This window comes from Gigantopelta aegis, chromosome 11 (assembly GCF_016097555.1).
Source record: "Gigantopelta aegis isolate Gae_Host chromosome 11, Gae_host_genome, whole genome shotgun sequence".
Taxonomy (NCBI): Eukaryota; Metazoa; Mollusca; class Gastropoda; order Neomphalida; family Peltospiridae; genus Gigantopelta; species Gigantopelta aegis.
Window position 1 is genome coordinate 24,595,846 of NC_054709.1, and position 22,558 is coordinate 24,618,403.

At 37.0% G+C, this 22,558-nt stretch overlaps 1 protein-coding gene and 1 long non-coding RNA gene across 2 annotated transcripts; both read right to left on the minus strand.

Moving 5' to 3' along the window:
• Window positions 1-6,123: 6,123 nt before the first annotated feature.
• Window positions 6,124-9,807, minus strand: LOC121385104. Its single transcript, XM_041515640.1, has 3 exons — window positions 9,795-9,807; window positions 9,672-9,756; window positions 6,124-6,856 (listed from the first exon to the last, which is right to left on the minus strand). Exons 1-3 carry the CDS (start codon window positions 9,805-9,807, stop codon window positions 6,286-6,288), a joined length of 669 nt encoding a protein of 222 aa, XP_041371574.1. The 3' UTR covers window positions 6,124-6,285.
• A 1,448-nt stretch (window positions 9,808-11,255) lies between these two features.
• On the minus strand, window positions 11,256-19,115 carry LOC121385703. The gene is made up of 4 exons (XR_005959571.1): window positions 19,000-19,115; window positions 16,061-16,252; window positions 12,893-13,021; window positions 11,256-11,371 (listed from the first exon to the last, which is right to left on the minus strand). It is a non-coding gene; the product is annotated as an uncharacterized LOC121385703 (long non-coding RNA).
• Window positions 19,116-22,558: the final 3,443 nt, after the last annotated feature.

Consider the following 22,558-nt stretch of genomic DNA (forward strand, 5'->3'; position numbering starts at 1 on the left):
TTTTAAAAACCCACAAAAAACTGCCGTCTCTAGAAAGTTTAAAAATAATGTTAAATATTTAGGATAGATAATCCAGTTCTGATTCTTCCTGCGAAACGCCCGGTCGGGTCAAAATATTATCGTATGTGTTGTTTGTTTGTTTGGTTTAACGACAACACTAGAGCACATTGCTTAATTAATCATCGGCTATTAGATGTCAACATTTGGTAATTCTGACACATAGCCATCAGAGAAAACCCGCTACATTTTCTTATTGCAGCAAGGGATATTTTATATGTACTTTCCCACAGACAGGAAAGCACATGCCACGGCCTTTGTCCAGTTGTGGTGCCTGGTTGGAAATTGTAGGTGTTGGCAGATGCTAGTTGCAGGAGGGGCTAGTAATATAAATGCTCCATTCGTCACCTCGCTTCCATCGCTTAGTCTCAGCTAAAATATGATATAAATTGACTAGATACATTTATTAAAGGGACAGACCCAAGTTTTTAAACACTAAAGCATATTTTTGACTGTAAGATCCGTTTTTGATAACTGAAATCATACTTTACTTGGATTTTATTGTTTAGATTATCCATTTCCGTACATTCGAAGTGTTTTTGGTCATCCTGGCGTTTTTAATATCACAGAATGCATTTCTCATATTTTTAAAAACGCACGTGCGTCTGAGAAGTAACAGTTATGGAGTCGAGTTTTATTCTATTTCGTTTAGGGTAGTTCACCATTTCAAAGTCACAGACTCATTTTTCACTCATTTGTAACTATCCAAATGTGGTACAGGTTTATAGATTAACTAAACTTAATGTTAATTTTCACGAGTTAAAACTAGGTTAAACAATGCAGTTTCGAGGCATTTCGGAGTGAGAAGGAGGTGGCGGGGTCATTAAGTACGCTAATGTCTAATTTATAATTTCCCATTTATTTGTATATAATGTTGATTCTGTCACGATGACTATTTATTAAAGCGACAGACCCTAGTCTGATTAAACACTATGACGTGTTTTTCACTATTAGATCCGTTTGTGATAACTGAAATCAAACATTACTTATATGGCATTGTTTAGATTATCCATTTCCGTGCATCTGAAGGGTTGCTGGTCAGTCTGGTGTTTCTAATACCACAAAATGCATTTTTGTTATTCTTTAAAAAAAAAAGAAAAAAAAAGAGTTTTATTTAACGACACACTCAGCACATTTTGTTTACGGTTATATGGCGTCAGACATATGGTTAAGGACCACACATATTTTGAGAGAAAACCCACTGTCGCCACTTCATGGGCTACTCTTTCCGATTAGCAGCAAGGGATCTTTTATTTGCGCTTCCCACATGCAGGATAGCACAAACCATGGTATCGGTGCAAGTGGTTTACACCTACCCATTGAGCCTTGCGGAGCACTCACTCAGGGTTTGGAGTCGGTTTCTGAATTAAAACTCCCATGCCTCGACTGGGATCCGAACCCAGTACCTACCAGCCTGTTGACCGATGGCCTAACCACGACGCCAACGAGGCCGGTGTAAACGGAATGCAAGTCCGTAGGAACAGTGGTCTGCCCGGACTTAGTCTCCTAGGAATGCAGGTCCTAGGTCTAATATACCTAGGAATGCAAGTCCTAGGACTTATGTTCCTTAGGAATACTGGTCTGATTGCCAGGCTATCAAGCCCGGGCCGGACTTGCATTCCTGGACAATCAAAATTTAACTCCGGTCGTACATATAAAAATTAAATTATAAATGTAAACAAAACCAAAAACAGTTTCCTTTTTGGTTTATTTAATTAACTTAGGATACTAGCGCCTCTCTTTATTTAAATATTTTCTATTTATTCCAATATGTGTTTGTACACATTTTGTTGACCTTATTACATGAGCAGAACCACGGTCTTTATTCATTGCGTATTGTTCCAACTAATAAATGTTTAAACATTTAAAAGTAACTCAAAAACATTTACCATAATTCGAAGCATATTAGTACTCGCAAATAAGTATAACTTGCCCATATGATATACCAACACAATTATCTGTTAGGTATTATATATTGGTATTTGATAATGATAATAATAATAATAATAATAATAATAATATTAATATTAATAATAATTTAACTATAAAAATGTGATATTTGCGTTATATACATTATCTTTTTATTATATAATTTTAAGTTTGTGCCTTTCTGTCAATAATGTTGCAGGCGCGTGTACATAGGGTGTGGGGTGGGGTGGCATGTTCTAAACACCCCTCTTCACAGCAAATTTCTTGACCTCTCCCCTGCATAGCTTACTGAACAAGTGCCTGCTTTGTCAAGTTTGCTAATTTTAAACATTAATTTGGTCTAACATATGACATATCAGACTCTAGCCTCTATGATATCTTAGTCCCAACAAACCATACCATCGATAAACAAATATGTTAAATGGTTTTCATTAATGTTTATCAATTAATAGAAATATCAATGACTAAGAGTGGATTTTAGCAGCTCAATGGGCTACTACTCCGATTAAAACAAAACAGTAATCCCTGAACAATTATCATACTGTCAATAATATGCACACACAATTTACAAAGATCCTTTTAAACAGACAAACTACACATGGCACTTTTACACCTGACCGTTTTGGTCGCAACAGGCATACAGACTCCCTGTTTGGGAGAAGGGGTGGGGGAGGCATGCTGATCATTATTGTTCGAATGAAACGAAAATGTCCGAATCTGGAACACAACGTATATTTATATTCGCATTACTACCAAGATGCTAAATAGGATTCCAAACAAATCAGTCTGCATTTTTACATGGATTACAACTAATATTGTGAGTAAAATTATGGAATTGCATGGTGAAAATTTTAGGCCAGCTCATTTTGCCCGAACGTGTCCCACGGACATACATTCCTCGAAATGCACCCCCACAGACTTAAATTACTAGGAATACAGGTCTCACAGACTAGGATTCCGAGGAATGGAAGTCCGATCGGACAAAGATTAGAACATCACAATTAATCAGATTGTGACTTACCATCAAAATATAAACTTACAAAACATATTATTAAACATTATGCTGGTGCATATAGAAATTGTCTTTTGTTGTTCACCAAATGTTAGTTTTTTGGAGTTACCAGTTTTCATATATATATTTTTAAAACAATTTTGGGCTACATATTGAGGGGGGGGGGGAGGGGGGGATATATTTCTTCGTGTTGAACACATGAACATATAGCCTACTTTATATCTGTAGTTGCTTTAATACTTTTGAAAAAAGCAAGATATTCGTCCTACTTCAATATTGTAACAAAAATGTAAGCCGATTACAAAAATCCACTCACGTGTCTGATCCACAAGTCTATGACGTAAAAAAAGAATTAAGTTGATACTCAAACTTAAAAATATTTTTTGACATGGAGATTTGAACCCAAAATAATCTTAAGAGACTCGTACACTTATCCATCACACTACCAGGGAAGGCTGCCAAGACCTCATTTTTTTTCTCGTGTCTTTCTGGCAGCTCGTGCAAATTGCAGAGTATAATAAATGGACATCTAATTTGCCGGACTAGTATGTCTGTCACTGCTGTAGAAGGAATTTAAGTCCGGTAGGAATACAAGTCCTAGGATAAAAACAACTTAAAAATAAACCAGGAATGAAAGTCCGGGTAGGACTATGGTTCCTAAGCTATGGAGGTCCGATAGGACTACTGTTCCTAGGAGCCGGTCCATTATTTTTTTAAAATGCACGTCTCTTTGAGAAGTAACGATTATGAAGACGAGTTCTAATCTTCTGTTTAAGCGTATATCCTGTTTGAACGTCACAGAGTCGTGTTTCTTACTATTGTAACTTTATCAACATGTGTTACAGGTTTGTAGATTAACCAAACGTAGTGTTCATTTTTATCAACATGTGTTACAGGTTTGTAGATTAACCAAACTTCGTGTTCATTTTTATCAACATGTGCTACAGGTTTGTAGATTAACCAAACGCAGTGTTCAGTTTAATCAACATGTGTTACACGTTTGTAGATTAACCAAACGCAGTGTTCATTTTTATCAACATGTGTTACAGGTTTGTAGATTAACCAAACGCTGTGTTCATTTTTATCAACATGTGTTACAGGTTTGTAGATTAACCAAACGCTGTGTTCATTTTTATCAACATGTGTTACAGGTTTGTAGATTAACCAAACGCAGTGTTCCTTTTTATCAACATGTGTTACAGGTTTGTAGATTAACCAAACGCAGTGTTCATTTTTATCAACATGTGTTACAGGTTTGTAGATTAACCAAACTTCGTGTTCATTTTTATCAACATGTGCTACAGGTTTGTAGATTAACCAAACGCAGTGTTCAGTTTAATCAACATGTGTTACACGTTTGTAGATTAACCAAACGCAGTGTTCAGTTTAATCAACATGTGTTACACGTTTGTAGATTAACCAAACGCAGTGTTCATTTTTATCAACATGTGTTACAGGTTTGTAGATTAACCAAACGCTGTGTTCATTTTTATCAACATGTGTTACAGGTTTGTAGATTAACCAAACGCTGTGTTCATTTTTATCAACATGTGTTACAGGTTTGTAGATTAACCAAACGCAGTGTTCCTTTTTATCAACATGTGTTACAGGTTTGTAGATTAACCAAACGCAGTGTTCATTTTTATCAACATGTGTTACAGGTTTGTAGATTAACCAAACGCAGTGTTCATTTTAACGGGTTGAAACCAGGGTCTGCCACTTTAATGTATCTGTTTGGTTCAGCGTCACTAGATGATAATGAGACTAAGGAATAAAGTAAAATAGCATCATGGCTCTTAATTGCAGAGCTGAACACGGATTCCAAACCATGACATTGTATTGCATTTCACACGTTCAACTTTTTGTGTGTGTGTGTGTCATAGCTCTATAATTTAACCGGCAGGCCGCATATGGAAAAATTAGGTAAATATATATATATATATATATATATATATATATATATATATATATATATAATTAAACGAGAGTGTTCGGCCTTGCACGGGTACTCGAGTCCCGGTACCGGCTCTCACCCAGAGCGAGTTTTAACGACAAAATGGGTAGGTGTAAGGCCATTACACCATGTTCTCTCACACTAACCACTAACCACCACCAACTAACCCACTGTCCTGGACAGACAGCCCAGATAGCTGAGGTGTGGCCAGGACAGCGTGTTTGAACCTTAATTGGATATAAGCACGAAAACTAAGTTGAAATGAAAATGAACGGACTAGAATATTGCTAGACTCGGCCAGTGCCCGAGTACTCGAGAACTCGTGGAGACACTAAGTGAGTGTTTGGTAAGCCTGGCAGCCCTGACTTCAAAGTACTGGGGATAATAATACCCATGCCTCATACATGGAGATTTTATTTTCTGAAACACCATGGGCTACACTGATTCAAATAATATAATAACCATTTATTCTTTGCTTTTTATATACAAATCTTTTGCAATCAGAGTATAAACAAAACGGTTACTTTTTTCCTCTTTTTTTCCTTCGTATTTCCTCAAATGCTTTTAAATATATAAAAACGATGCTATACAATATACATTAGAATATTCAGAATACAATACTGGACAGTACTCAATCAACCGATTATGCCTAACCACAGCCACTTTTGAAGAAGGAGCTAATTTCCGATATATGTTAAATACAGTTGACGCCATTTTGAAAAATGACCGCCATTTTCATATTTAGCTGAGCTTCTGAAATGTCCATCACATATTTCCATACAGTTCAGACATCAGGCTAACTGAAAACCATATTGACTTTTAGTCCTATTTTTAGTAGTCAGGTTTTGCCTGTTTCATGGACTATCGTGTGTCACAATGTAACCAGCTGCAAGAATGACGTAAAAAAAAAGAAGAAAAACCCAGAAATGAGGAGTGCTCGTCCTTGCACGGTTACTCGACTTCTTTGAATGGAGAGAAGGAGGGGACGTAGCCCAGCGGTCAAACGTTCGCTTGAAGCGCGGTCGGTCTAGGATCGATACCCGTCGGTGGGCCCATTGGGCTACTTCTCGCTCCAGCCAGTGCACCACGACTGGTATTCAAAAGCCTGTGGTATGTGCTATCCTGTCTATGGGATGGGGCATATAAAAGATCCCTAGCTGCTAATCTGTGTGGTCCTTAACCATATCTCCGACGCCATATAACCGTAAATAAAATGTGTTGAGTGCGTCGTTAAATAAAACATTTCCTTCCTTCCTTCTTTGAATGGACTTGAATACTGCTAGGCTAGGCCCGTGCCAGAGTACTCGAGTATTCGTGGAAACACTGTCACTCGTCATTCATTACCCAGTGTACTGGGAACCACATGGCTGTATGTCGTGTCAAGGGCAGAAACTACTTCAACTGGTGCCGCGCTGTCGTACGTGTCACCGTCATCAACCCCACGATTGCTGTGCATATGACTGTAGGTTGTGTCAAGTGGAGAAATGTCCTTCACGGAGTTGGTTTTGTCGTACGGGTCATAACTTCCACGACCATCTCGACCGTGGATGTGACTGTACGTGCCAGCACCGCTCCACTGTTGACCTTTGTTGTGGCTGCTGTCGTGTAACTCATCATAATCACCTTCACCGTCTTCATTCACTTTCCTGGGATCCATAACTAATTCATACGGTTCGTCTTTCGCTCCAGATACTCCAATTTGTGCTTCTGGTTCAAATTCGTAGTGTTGTCTTCCATTCCTATTGATTAGCGAGTCGGCCTCTGTCTGATCAGGGCGGTCGTTAATATCGCAGTAATCAGAATCGATATTGTGGTCGTCAGACAGTTCATAGACATTCTGATTTGAAGTCACGTGACGGGTATCAGGGTCAGGTGATTTGTCTTTAAAGCAAACACGATTTGTCCTGCAATGTAACAAATAGAAAGGCATATAAACTGAACTACTGTGTTTATTTGGTATGTACAGATATTGTAGGCAACAAGGCATTCAACACCCCTGGACCTAGCACTCAGGAACATGGCAAAGTTGTGAAATAAAGTATTAATTGTTTTTTAATAATCGGTTACTGTTTTAATATATCGGCTGTACACTGCTCAGTTCGAAAGGTGAATTTGACTCTAACTTTCGCTGGATATATAGCTGATAGGTATTATCTGACTGCCTGAAATTCTCCCTCCCTCTTCCCCCCCCCCCCCCCCCCCTCTCTCTCTCTCTCTCTCTCTCTCTCTCTCTCTCTCTCTCTCTCTCTCTCTCTCTCTCTCTCTCTCTCTCTCTCTCTCTCTCTCTCTCTCTCTCTCTCTCTCTCTCTCTCTCTCTCTCTCTCTCTCTCTCTCTCTCTCTCTCTCTCTCTCTCTCTCTCTCTCTCTGTATCTTTGTATGTATAGATATATAGATAGATACATAGAATATATGTATGTATGCATGTATGCATGTATGTATGTATGTATATGTTACAGTCAATGTGTAAAACCAGACAATCTGTAGAATGCCTGAATATTTCAGGCAATCTGTAAAGTAACTGATTCACTCAGGCAATCTGTATATTGCCTAAATATTTCAAGCAATATACACATTGTCTCACTTTTCAAGGTAATTTCTAGACGCATTGCCTGAAATGAAAGATCCACCATTCATTGACAGCAAGTGTTGTAAAGATAAACACACCTAGTGACAAAATGCAATATTAGTTAAAAGTATGTAATTTATTTCAAATAAAAATCTCCACAAAGACATTCTCCAAAAACAACACTGACGAAAAGCTTGACATCAAAGTAATTAAGATTCCAGTAATTAAGATGGACATATTTCTGCTCCTCGGTGCCCCTCAAATTCTACAGAGTGATAATGGCAGCGAGTTTACAGCATCTGTCATCACAGAACTCAAGGTTCTGTGGCCCGATCTCCTCATGGTTCACGGCAAGCCTCGACACCCTCAGAGTCAAGGATCCGTTGAACGGCTGAACTGTGATGTGAAAGATATGTTGATTGCATGGCTCGGTGATAACAACTCAACAGACTGGCCTATGGGATTGCGATTTGTTCAATTCCAGAAAAACTGCAGTTATCATCCTGGCATCAAGCAGACACCATACAAGGCCTTATTCGGTACTGATGCACGAATTGGATTGCGTACCTCTGTCTTACCAACTGACATTCTGGAACGCATGGTGTCTGAAGAGGATCTCATTGCAGCATATACTACAACAGACAGTTCATCAAACATGGATGCTGCAGAACCTGATGGACCTGAGCAGGACACAGTCAACGTCACCAATGATGTTCCCGAATCCTTGTCAGGTATGTTCACACTGTTCGTCAATATATGGCACGCTGTGTATGTTATCACCGTATAGTATTACTTTCAAATGAACCACTTTAAAATTATTTTTACTCTGTACTTTGTGCATATTATTACTTTTTCATACACAACAAAAATAGTTCACCACTATGCCACAATTAGTACTATTAATAAGTTGTTAATATAACAGGTTTTTTGGTTAATGGATGACAAGATTTTTCTCTCGGTGGTTATTCATGTAATAAAAAGTAAACTGAGATATGTATTATCAATACTTAAAAAAATATTTAACAACGTTTTATTATCTAGAACAACCAGCACCACTCTCAGTGCGGCAAGATAACATCTATATTCAACGTAAGCGAGCAGCTGATGGTCAGATGGCACAAGCAGAACGCATGGTCAAACGAAGTCGTCTGGAGCATGTTGCTGGTAACCCAGGAGACAACGTGACCATTCATATCCCTTTGGTAGACCGTGGTAAAGGGGATCCTCGTAACATCATGGGTGTGATTGTTGATCGAGATCAAAATGACTTGTACTGCATTGCAGTTCACGCAGGACTAGTTAAAGGACGATACAGCAGGAACCAGTTTGATTTATGTAACCAAAAGTTATATACTTTAAGTGGCATGTGTACCGACATTGAGGTGGGACTCAGACATGCAGTGAAAGACGAGTCATTGGGTGGAGGTCAGGGCTACGCAAAATGTAATTGTGCTATTAGTGGCAAACGATGCTCATCAAACCGCTGCAAGTGCTACAAGGCAGGTGTAAAGTGCAATAGCAGATGCCACTCCAGTCTGACCTGTCTAAATAAATAAATGTGTAGAAGCGCTAGTTTGTAAATATTTTAATGATGTATGTGATGTATGTTTTAATGCATTTATCTCATATCCGCAGTAAAAATATTCAAATTGTTTTAATGATTTGCATCTATGTATGTTTTAATGTATACATCTCAAATGTGTAGCAAAAATAGTCAAATTGTTTTAATGATGTGCATCTTGTGATTAATTATCAATTATGTGAATTAAATAGTATTGCATTTTGTCACTAGTTGTGTTTACCGTTATAACAATTGCTGTCAATGAATGATGGATCTTTCATTTCAGGCAATGTGTCTAGAAATTACCTTGAAAAGTCAGGCAATGTGTATACTGCCTGAAATATTTAGGCAATATACAGATTGCCTGAGTGAATCAGTTACTTTACAGATTGCCTGAAATGTTCAGGCATTCTAAAGATTGCCTGGTTTTACACATTGACTGTAACATATATAGATAGATAGATATAGATAGCAAACACTCCTGTTTAAAGCTTGCAATAGGTGCTGAGTTCGTATTTCTGAATAAAGATCATAAGGCACTTGAGACTCGACCTATTTGCATGTAGGCCTACTAATATTATCCATCCAAACCTTTTCATCCAAATCATGGCCAACAGAACCAACACCAAGATCACGACAACTGCGGCAGCGACACTTCCGCCAATGACGGCTCCATCTGAAAACAGACAAATCCTGTTTAGGATGATTTCATACTAGACTGAGGCATTTTGGAGTGTTAATGTGTTCAGGGCGGCGTGCTTGAACCGTAATTACATATAAGGTATCTAACCACTATACATTGATTATACATTGGTGACTTCCGCCAATGACGGCTCCATCTGAAAACAGGCAAATCCTGTTTAGGGTGATGTCGTACTATACATTGATTATACATTGGTGACAATATAAACATAAATTGGTGTATTTAATGTTGAATGATTAAAATGCACAGTTTAAATGAAATATATATTTTAATTTTTAAAATATTACACATTATAATACGTGAGTGGCCGTTAGATACCATTTATCTCACAACGAGTTGTTTTAAAATGTATCTAACGAGAGAAAGCGAATTTGATACGTTTTTAAACAACGAGTTGTGAAATAAATAATATCTAACGGACACGAATGTATTATTATATTTCTTACATATCCTCAAAAACCAGGTTTTAAGCACATTTTAACATCTTTATTGACTAAAAAATATTTACAACCCTTTGCCCTGTTAGCTGACTTACACGTCACAGACACATGATTGCCAGGTTAACTATACGTCACAGTGTAATCGATTTCCACCGTGCTGTTTTATACTGGACGTATAACATTGGTGACCTGGTCATCACCTAGGAGCAGCCAGTCGTATGTTTAGAAATTGTTAACACACGTACGTGTATAAACAACTATGTGTTATCAAAAATAATGAAGGGTGTTCTCACCAACGGGTGTGTAAGAAAGATAATTACAAATTATCAAAACATGTTTAGAGTTGCGTCTCCTTTTTTGCTAGTAATTAATTTAAAGACCCATTCTTAGATGATACAAACATTTTAAATATCGATTTAAAGACATTTGACTGGCTGCTCGACATTGATGGCCAAAGCTATACCATCCAATGGAATAAGCACGACCGAAAGTGAATGACCTGTGACATACGTTAACATGAAACTGATATGTGACGTAGCAGTTAACAGTAAACTTCCAAAACTTCTACAGCTTAAAACAGAAATTCGTTGAATACGTTTTGAATGAAGTTGTTTTAAGATAAAACGGTATCTAACGGCCACTAATGTGGTATTCTCAATTTAGTGAAGGGACGGGACGTAGTCAGGTAGCTAAACGCTAGTTTGATGCGCAGTCGGTTTAGGATCGACCCCCGTCGGTGGCCCCATTGGGCTATTGCTCGTTCCAGCCACTGCTCCAAAACTGGTGTAACTGGTGCATATAAAAGATCACTTGCTGCAAATCGAAAAAAGTAGCCCATGAAGTGGTGACAGCGGGTTCCCCTCTCTATATATGTGTGGTCCTTAACCATATGTCTGACGCCATCTAACCGTAAATAAAATGTGTTGAGTGCGTCGTTAAATAAAACATTTCCTTCCTTCCTATTTATCGAACTTACCAGGTTACTAAGTCGTGAACTATGATGTACATTGAGATAAAAAAAAGCTTACCAGGCTGAGTCTGTGTGTCTGATAACGGTTTCGAATAGTTCTCTGTATTTCGAGCTGTGTTTGGCACTGGAGTCTGGTCACTGGTGCTGTAAGAAGTAGATATTTTGTTGGAGATGGCATCTGAAAAAAAGTAATTTTGTTTCGCTTTGTTTATACATCAACACGTGCGTGTATGTCGTGAAGCGGTAGGGATAATGGGAAACCAGTCTGTCTTTACTGATTGTTTATCCTGACCGTCTTATGTTGTCCTGTCCTGTCCGGTCTGGTCCACGGGCGTTCGGGTCCTGGGCCCACTTTTACAAAACATCGTAAGCCTAGTTTTGCACGTAAACATAAATCTACGACTAATCCACAATTCGTGTTACTATTAACAATAAACCAAATGTAGTTTAAAATACACATATTTCGTTTTCTTTTGTCATTAAAATGCTTCAGCTTCCATAATGATGTCATTTTTTGCGCGAAATAGATTCCAAACACGTATAAACGTATGACCGGTTTAAGTGCTAGTCGCAGACGTAAAGTTGCGATATTTTGTGAAATTGGCTTCTGGTATGATGTTATAGGTGTATGATTAGTACCAGTTGTTGGACCACCGATGCGCGCTACGCTATAAAGTCGGTGTTCATATTGTTTGTTTGCATGGTAGGTATTAACGTGCTTATATCCCAAGGGTTGAAACAAGCTTACCGTGGGCACAGCCTGTGATTAGAATCAGTGATTGTTCCCACAGTAAGAGGGGAAGGGGAAGGGGAAATGTGATGGACAGAAGTTTGCAATACATTTAGTCTAATAATAAAATTTAATTCAGCCAAACAAATGTGCACCTGTTTAAAATTTGGGCACAAATGAACATGGTTCACCAAAAATAAAATGCAGACAATGTATGTATGTTAGAAGAGTGGTCTGAAAGACATATTTTAAATTTATTTAGATAGAGTTGGATAAAACAATGTATATTTTAGAAGAGTGGATCCTTCAGGCCTGTATTATTATTATTATTATTATTATTATTATTATACAATATCCATTGTCATAAAATAAGATAAAAGAGAATAAACAAATATAATACAGGCAATAGCGCCAATACAGTACTACAAGCTGAAATCACAAATGGATACAGTATTTTGTGAAGGGGGTGGTGGAGGAAAAGCTCTCGCTTGATGCTCGGTCGGTTTGTGATCGATCCCCGTCGGTGGACCCATTGGGCTATTTCTCGTTCCAGCGAGTACAAGACGACTGGTATAGCAATGGTCGTGGTATGTGCCATCCTGTCTATGTTGCGGGTTTCCTCTCTAAGATTATATGTCAAAATTACGAAATGTTTTACATCCAATAGCCGATGACTAATAAATCAAAGTGCGCTAGTGGTGTCGTTAAACAAAACCAACTTTTATATTTTTTAATGTTGGGAGATTTCCGTTTGTCGCCAAGGCAGGGGTGGAGGAGGGGGTCGCAGGTTCAAGCAGTGACTCTTCCTAAACCCGCCTCAGTGAAATGAAGTAATTTACTGAGTTTCGCACACTGCACACACATAGAAATTAATAATTGTTTAACTTTAATGAAACCTCAGCAGATTTTAGTAACTCGTGTCTATCTTCAACATACGTATCCAGATTGTCGAGAATAATACTATTTTACCTTCTGTGCAGACTGGCTTATATTTCGTTGCACATCCGGTAACACCAAACACAACAGAGCCATCTCCAAGTCGTTCAGCCCAGACACAGCCATTGCTACCTGTATCGGGTACATCGATACTCCCATCACCTGTTTAAAAATACAAATATCGTACACATATTCAAGTTAAAGAGATTACCCTCAGTTTGCTGCTGTTGTAAGCTGTTTTAGACCAGCAGAACCTTATGATGGAATAAAACGACCCCAATTTGAACATTTGAAACTAGGTTTAATTCATGTAACACATCTAGATAAAGTTACAGTAGAGTGAAAGAAGAGTGCGTGACGTTAAAACGGGGAAATAGCCTTTAATTATTACCCATACGGGCTCAAATATACGGGCTAATATGTTTTCGATCTCTGCACAGTGTGCAGAACAGAACAGAACAGAACTTTATTACGCTCAGGCCGTTACACAACGGCATATGAGGAACATGATATATAAACTGTAGTGACAAGATAGGGTTTACAGGAGACAATAGTACAATAGTATTAATACAAATGCAATAAAGTAATAGAGACAATAGTATAATACAAATGCAATAGAATAATAAGGAATAATATAATACAATTAGAATAAAGTAATGTAATGTCACATTATTGTAATTCCTACCAAATGTGCTAATCAGACATGCGCACACATATATACATGTATACTTGGTAGTAATAAGACATTGTACATAATTCATATGCATATATTTTAGGGTTTACTGCATTTATTAATAATTTCTTTTATTAATTTACATAATTTCTTGAGAACACTTATTTTGCTATTCGTCATTAGTTGTTTAAATTTCAGCGTACTTGGTTTATTATAATAATATGGCTTAAGCAAATTTTTACGGGAGTTAGTGAAATAAGTACATGTGAATAAATAGTGAAATTCGTCTCCAATATCATTATTGTTACATAATGTGCACGTTCGATCTTCCACTGGGGTGTTGTTCCAGCGTCCTGTTTCGATTGGTAAGTAGTGATTAGATGTTCTAAATTTGAGTAATATAGTCCAACATGTTTGTGGTAATATAATAAGATATTTTTCTAATCTAAGGTTTTCCTTAAATATAGTGTACGTTTTTACCTTTTGATGATAAAGTTATGTTTGTATTCCATTGTTGTAAATACTGGTCGTTTTGTCTTAATTTTACTTGATTAAGAAGTATTTTTACGGATGAAAAGTTCCGTGACATCCAAACATTTGTCATGCCTAGCTGGTTAAATATATCTTCGACCATTTTTATCCATGTATAACTATATCCATTAACAGAAGAGTCGTGTAACATTAATTCATGCAGTAAAAACGATGATTTTGTTTGTTTACCAGATACGATACGGGCCCAAAAACTTATAATTCTTTGTTGAATAATTAGTTTAAGGGGTCTTCTTCCTAGTTCTCCATATAACATGAATAGCGGGGTGCCTTTTTTAACTGGTAAGATGTGTCTTAGGAATTTTATATGAATAGTTTCAATGATATCAATGTTTTCATAACCCCATATTTCGCACCCGTATAAGAGAATCGGGAGTACAATGGAATCAAATAGTTTTAATGTGCATTCTATTGAAAAGTTATTGTCTTTGGATTTAGACAGAACAAAGTACATTGCTTTTGTTGCCTTTTGAGTTAGTAGTTTTTTGCTTGTATTAAATTTATTTAGTTTGGTAAAAGTAAGACCTAAGTATTTATATTCTTTTACGTTTTCAAGCACATCATGTCCAAGTATAAAAACTTTCTTGTAATCATTACTGGTGCCATTGAAAATGATTATTTTAGTTTTACTTGCATTTACTTTGAGTTTCCATTTATTGCAATATTGTGAAAAGACATTTAGGGATTGTTGTAAGTCAGAGGCGTTTGATGCGAGAAGCGCAGTATCGTCTACTGGTTTCACTGATTGGCTGGCTTAAACATTACGACGTTTTGTTGGTTGCTTGCCATGGCCGGAACATCACTTTCATTCATATAATGTTTCCATTCATGAGTCAGATTACACATACGTTATACGATCTACAAAGATTTACAAAAACAAATGGACTCATTTGTTTCGTAAACATGAAATGGTATATTTTCATAAGTAGCGGCTTTAGTAATATATAAAAAATAATTATTTTCAAATGCAAATACAGTTGTATTATTTTGTACTGTAAACATTTGGCTGTAAAAAGAACGCCGTTATGCTATGACGTCACTTACATTACATCATGTAATGCACGTAAGATTATATGATGTAATGGCTGATGGCTTTGTTTTGGACTGCAAAGGAATTTTTACATTAAATGTCAGTTAAAATTGACAATGGGTAATAAAGAGAATAACCAACTCGCTACGAGGAGTTACGAATTATCTGCCCCTCGTGAATGAATGTTGTAAAACCCTTGCCAAAGGCTCGGGTTTACAACATTCATTCACTCGGGACAGATAATTCATAATTCCTCGTAGCTCGTTAGTTATTCTCTAAAAATAGAATAAAGTTCGTCTCCATAACAGTTACTTCTCAGAAGTAGCATGTCATGGCATTACAAACGCCAGGATGACGTAAACTCTTCGGATGTATGGAAAGTGACATTCTAAACAGTAAAATATAGGTAATGTCCATTTCAACTATCAAAAACTGCGCCGTAGTGTTTAAAAGCAAAAGTCTGCAATTTTAGATACATTTGATTACAATACACCGTGGCGGATCCACAACATCCAGTTAGGAGAGGCCCCAATGACATATGGCCACAAGCATTCTCGAATGGATTCCTTGGATTCTCCGACGTAAAAAATGAATATATATAACAATCAACTGGCACAGAATTTAGGGGTGGGGCTGGCCCCTGGAGCTCCCCTTAGATCCGCCACTGATACATACAATAATAATGAATTTGTTTCTGATATGTCAGGTTTTCATATTCTTATGTGGGCTAGCATAGGCGTACTGGCTCCCATTTTTGTACAGGCTCAGACTTGTGTTTCCCCGAATTAAACGAAAATGCCCGAATCTGGATAACAAAATTTATTCGTACTAGCATTACTGTCAAACAAACAGCTACATAGGGGTGCACGTTAACCACTGCGCATATTTTACATGGATTACAACTAATTTTGCCAGAATATTTTCTTAATTTAATTAACTCAAATCTTACGTTCAACCCAGCCGATGTATCGGAAACGTCTTAAACCAATCCAGTATGCGTCTGGGCCATTGATGGTTTTGTAGATTGATGCAAAACTTACATCGTTAACTTTGATAAGAGTACAAGTTTCATTGGCTGCACTCCATGTAAGGTTATTCTTCTCAACATGAATACCATCTTCACAAGATACACCGTCTGTGCCTGAAAATAGTTAACCGGTTTTACGGTCCTCTCCTGATATCTACATTAATGCGCTCTATGATACAGTGTAAACAAAGCAAATATATTCATTATTTTAAACATGAATGCAAAATATAAATTACAACATAAATAAATGTATCAATGTTTTATTTTTTTTACCAAAATGGCACAATTCTTTCATCACATTGAAGTATAAATTAAATACTGATTAAAAAAAAGTATTTATAATAGATATATATATATAATTACGAGGATAATAATCTCTTTGTTATATAATCTTAAGCTTAATACAACGTGTTTTTGTAAACTGTATATGCAACTTTAACTCCAGTCCGCCATTACTCAATATTATAATGACGTAAGAATATGTGACACAGTGTCTTTTTGAATGGAAATGACGTCAAATTCAAATCACGTCATTTTGGATATCCTTACATAAACATAAACTAGTGCTTAACGTAAAGTGTAAAGATTCTGTTGAAATGTTTTTGTTCGATTACTATGAATGTATATGTCAGTTATGAAGTGTCACCGTAGTACGTTTGTTTAAATGTCAATAAACGTAGTGCCGTGAACTCGATTAATGTGCGTCTAATGTGCATCTAATTTTGCAAAGTTCTCTAATTCTGAAAGCAAGTGATCTGAAAAATAGCACATACTTTTATTACACTGGATATGCTAACTAATATATGATAAGTTAATTCATATTCATAAGTGGTAATTCAACGGTTCCCTGTCAATGCAAACGCACTACAATAAACAACAAGCTCAAATAATTATGCATCAGCAAAACCCGCATAGTACGTGTACACATATTGTCACAATTTTGCTTTAAGATCATGTACCTGTTTACCTATTTGCGTATCCCGTCTCTTTGGAAATGACATAACATGTTATTTTATGTTATGTTTTGTTAAGAAAAACAAATATATAGTACTTTACGAAGATATTTAGGACACAATAATACACCCCCCCCCCCCCCCCCGTTTGTCAAATATCAATTTTAATGGATTCTTAATTAACACAATTTATACCTTCAAAATTATTCACAATTGTCACGAATGAATTATATCTACTATTCACTACAACAGAGGCACAAACATTTAGCATAACTTTGTGCAGATCGAATATAATAATTGGGAACAAATTATAACAAATCATACCTGAAATCATGTAAATGTAATAATTTGGCCTTGTTGATCAGGCACGTTTGAGGTTATGTGACTCACACCGAATGTTAGTTCATCTTTCCAAATTCTACGAGTCAAATGGATATCGATAATTTTAAGGAATAAACAAAAAACGACTTATAATCCGTCCCATCCTCCAAAAAAGATGGGGGTTTTTTGGTTAATAATTTCAATTTGGTTTGACATAAGAAAAACAGTAAATGTGTTTTGAAAATAACAAAAAAAATACTATAATGGTTTTAGGGGTTTGTAGTTTTGTACTTATAGTCTGTCCCACAGGGAACGCCTTTTTCATGCTATGGAATTTACTACAAGTTATTTGTTTCTTAGCTGGGGGTTTTCCAAGTTGCATACAAAAATAGTATTTAATTTGAGTTATTTCCAAAACACTTTTACTTTTCTTCCGTCAAACTAAACTGAAATTATTTACAAAAAAAACAATTTTGTAGGAGGATGGGACGACTATAGAACAACTTCACAAATGAACGAGAGGCATACGACAACAAATCGGATGTTGATGGCACAAACTGTGCATGACGAAACAAACTGAACGGAGTTGGAATCATAACGCAGTTTGTGACTTTCACGATATGCACCCCTAGGTCGTGTCGGTGTGGATGGCGTCGGCGTGTTGTCACTTGTGTTCTGTTGCAGAATAATTGTTGGTACGGCATCTTTTTTAAAAACCATAACACATGGTATTCCAATGTCTCGCTTAAACCGACAAGCCAGTTCGAACGAATCGAAACTAGTGTCCACTGCAATCGCAACAGTATCGGACATTTTGTCCTGTCCAGTCTTTCCACGTTGTTTTAATCGCATTCACCCACAGCGTTTTCACAGCAACATTGCTAGGACATGCGTGGAGATTAAATCCATCAGCCGCCAACAACACCCCTGTTTAACCATAATATACACGAAAGAAGGAATGAACTGTAATGTCAATGGCGTTGGCTATCGCAGCGGTTCCCTGTGTTACGTCACGGGTCAAATCGTACGGAAATTCCCGAAACGAATTCAGCTGGTTCTGTTTTTCAGTGAAATATTTTTAATTCGGAAATATACCGGTACATATTTGTTCCCAATCATATTAAACAATATGTTGATTGATATAACTCAATACGTCATTTATCTGGAACAACACTTTAAATCTGACATCTTAATCGTAATCTACTAGTCAGTCCTAAACAATGTGTCAGGTAGTTAGGTCGGATTATTTTAAATAATGTTTTTACTACATTATCACACCTATGGGTCCAGATAAAATTATATGTATGTACACTTTTCACTTACATATTAATAAACCAAAACAAAAAATCTGAAAAAAATATACATAGAAAACAATTAGGATAAGCCCATTTTTCTAGGTAGGATCGGGTTGACGAAAATACTCAACTTTTTAGGCCTCATCTTGTCTTCGCAATATATATTTTGATTGGCGAATAAATTCTTCTTTAACACAGGCCATTTGTTATAAACAATTTTATCATTAAAACAATAGTTAGTTAAAGTTATGTTTTAAATGCAACTTAAAAGCTTTATTATAAAGATGCTTACATTTACAAATGTGTCCATGCTCCTTTTTTTGACATGATCTCTCTGTCCGGATTTTGACTCTGTCGTAGTCAATGACATCATGCACTTCTACTATATTCACATATCCACATATACCCATCAAATCAAAGGTCCATTGTAATATCTCGTCTTCTAAAAATTCTAAAAGAACAGTTATACATTCGTGTACTTTGATACAAAAATACATAATTAGACATACAGTTTAAATAACATAGAATATTGTTATAAATTCTTCCAGAATTTAACTGTACTTACAAACACACACACACACACACACACACACACACACACACACACACACACACTACATGTGTAGATAGATATGTATGTGTGTATAGGTGTGTGTATTCGTTGTATGTGTATGTATGTGCGTGCGTGTTTCGTGTGTGTGTGTGTATGTGCGTGTTTGGTGTGTTTGTGAATGTATGTGTGTGTCTAAAAGTCATTACTACTTTATACTTTTAGCACATATAGTAATATTGGGTGACTAAATCAATATGACGGTAGCCCTTTTTGTTCCGTCGCTGTGTATGTTTCAGTCTTTGGCATATCCTTAGTGAGGTCACGTGTTTTTAGTTAACAAATCTGTCGTTGCGAGCGCAGCATGCGTTAGTAAAATTTGCCTTTAAGAATTAATCTTTAACTTTGATAGGGTTTGAAATATCCCTCTGTGACGTACTGGGTTTGTAAACACTCATCCCGTGTGAAGTGCCACAGAATTCCTGAGAGTTTCCCCAGCACCGTTCCTGCGCAGTGTTTTCTGCAGTGTATTGCGGTGAATCAAGACAAAAACATTTCGATCCCTGAAAAACCAATATTCAACATTTTAGTTAAAGCTACCTCATAAACTTACGAGTGACAAGCATGGTTATTTGCACACTTTCCATGTTTTATTGACAGCCGACTGTAGGCCTACATCAAAACATCGAGTGTTACAAATAACCATGCATACCATGTTTAAGTTTATGAGATACTGACTTGTGACGTAATAAGGAGATTTGGCTCAGACTTGTTTTAAACATACTCGAAGTATTATGTACCCAAATACTTGTATTTGATTCTGCCGATTTAAAAAAAAATAACCTTATTTTAGAAGAAAAACCACGGGAGTAACAGCAGTGCAAGTTTATTGAATTCTGTACCGTTATATATATGCTTTGTGTGTTTTTATTTTTATATTTTTTATTCTCTGGATATATGGAACAATGTATCTTTTTTATATACATATTATTCTATTACTTAATTGAGGCTTGTGTGAGTTCTCCTTTTCCAGTCACAACTCTCTCTGTCTGTCTGTCTGTCTGTCTCTCTCTCTCTCTCTCTCTCTCTCTCTCTCTCCTCTCTCTCTCTCTCTCTCTCTCTCTCTCTCTCTCTCTCTCTCTCTCTGTACTTGAGAGATGGGAATTCAAATATATGCAGGGTATTCACAGTTACCGCATACTGTTGTGAATGGGAAAACAACCAAAGCATGGTACAACGTAGATTGTACATCCGAGTTTCTATCTCTTATGTTTGTATTTGATATTTTATAAGCACTTGTATTTTAAACATACGATTATCAAATGTAGCTTGAAATTAATTTAAACATTAAAACTAATAAAGTTATAATATTCGAAGCATATTTTGGGGATAATGAGTGGCAGAATGAGATATGATAGGTTATAGGATGAATTCTCCCAAGGGGGATCCAGGGCGAAGGTTTCGTGGGGCAAAACCCCTTCCTACTCAAGCAATTGTTTTTTCTTTGGAATATATTTTACGACGACCCTATATATAAACTTCGCTCAACACCGGTCTCTCTCCCCCCCCCCCCCCCCCCCCACACACACACACACCTCCGGGTAACATTCTTCCACACGCGCCTCACTGGCAAATGATAAGTAGTATAAATGTTATATTTACTTGTAGGCCAACGTATTCTGCATCGGATGTACATTTCGAGAAGCATCGCACGGCTTGGTTGGTATACAAAAATTGTTCCACAGGTGCATTTTCGTCAGTAACATTTCGATAACCCACGTGCGTAAACAACGTACTCCGATCCTCTGACAGAATAAAGACAAACCAAACAATTGATAAACATTTTAATTTTAATTTTATAAAGCGTGGCCGATCAGGGATTCATCCTCGTCAGCAGGTCCAGCCAGTGCACCACATACACTTGCTTGACACAATAGCTGTGTGATTCATAGCATTTCATTTCAACTTATTTTCGTTCTTATATCCAATTAAGGTTCAAGCACGCTACACTGGGCACACACTTCAGCTATCTGGGATGTCTGTCCAGAACACTGGGTAGGTTGTTAATGCTTAGTGAGAGATAAGAGGGTGTAGTGGTCGTACACCTACCCATTGAGATGTTAAAACTCACTCTGGATAGGTGCCGGTACCGGGTTTCGAACCCTGTACCTACCAGCCTTATGTCCGATGGCTTAAAAACGACACAACTGAGGCCTTATAGCAATCTTATACAGGTAGTTGCAACTATTTTATCAGTGGGTCAAGTCTGCAGCACATAATTATAGTCGTGTTTAGATTACAATGTTCGACTATTTTAAAGCATGTTGGTATACTATGTATATGGTACGAAAATATATCTTACTGTTCTCACGAGGTGGGGTGTGGAAAACCTACCTCTGATTGCCTGTTTATTCCTAACACGTATTGTACTCTGAATTAGTCCGTATCTCCATCTCGTATTATAATACACGAGGGAGATCAGCTCTTGTTGGTCGTAAGTCACTAACTGGTCGCCCTAAAAAGGTTTTTCTAACACACCAGTCTTTAAATGTTGTTACAGCCCACAATAATAGTCCTTTTACAATGATTGTGGTATCGGAAGAAAGGAAAATCTGTCTAGTTTAATGTGAAAGAAAACAGGAAGAAACAATATAAAATACTTCGTGAATTATGTAGAAAAATATGATTTAAGTCAGGTGTGGAGTATGCAGGCGGAGAGGGTGGTAGTGGCGGAGGGGTTGGTAGTGGTTGTATACATTTACGACTACAGGCATTCTATGGGTGTTAAACAGATTTAGTTTCAAGTTTCACCACTAGATTTCTGTTAATAGCCATAGAAGACAATAGAGGACAGGTAATTATACCAAATGTCAAGGTCATATTCTTGAAGCCATGCAGCTCCAAGCCTTTGTCTTGAAATTTCAATGACGAATTTGCTCATTCTTACCATTATTAAATTGTTAATGATTACTCATGATACATGATCATACTTATGATATATCAGTGAAAAGGTAATTAAAGTAATTGACTATCCTGTTTTTGTCAAGAAGCCACAGTGTTCCAAATTCAATGCAGTTAGCTAGATAAGACATGTCTTATGGTCATTTCACTGTCTTTCAGTTGGATGAAGTCCCGACAATGGTTGTCATGTTATATACTCCAGGCCCGTATTTAGGGGGGGGGGGTGAAGGGGGGGGGGGGAGTAGAGGGGTCGTCGGAACCCTCCCGCAAAAGCTGAGATCCACGTGTTTCTGTTATGTAATATTACACAATTACTTGACTGTAACTTTTGCAACTTTTC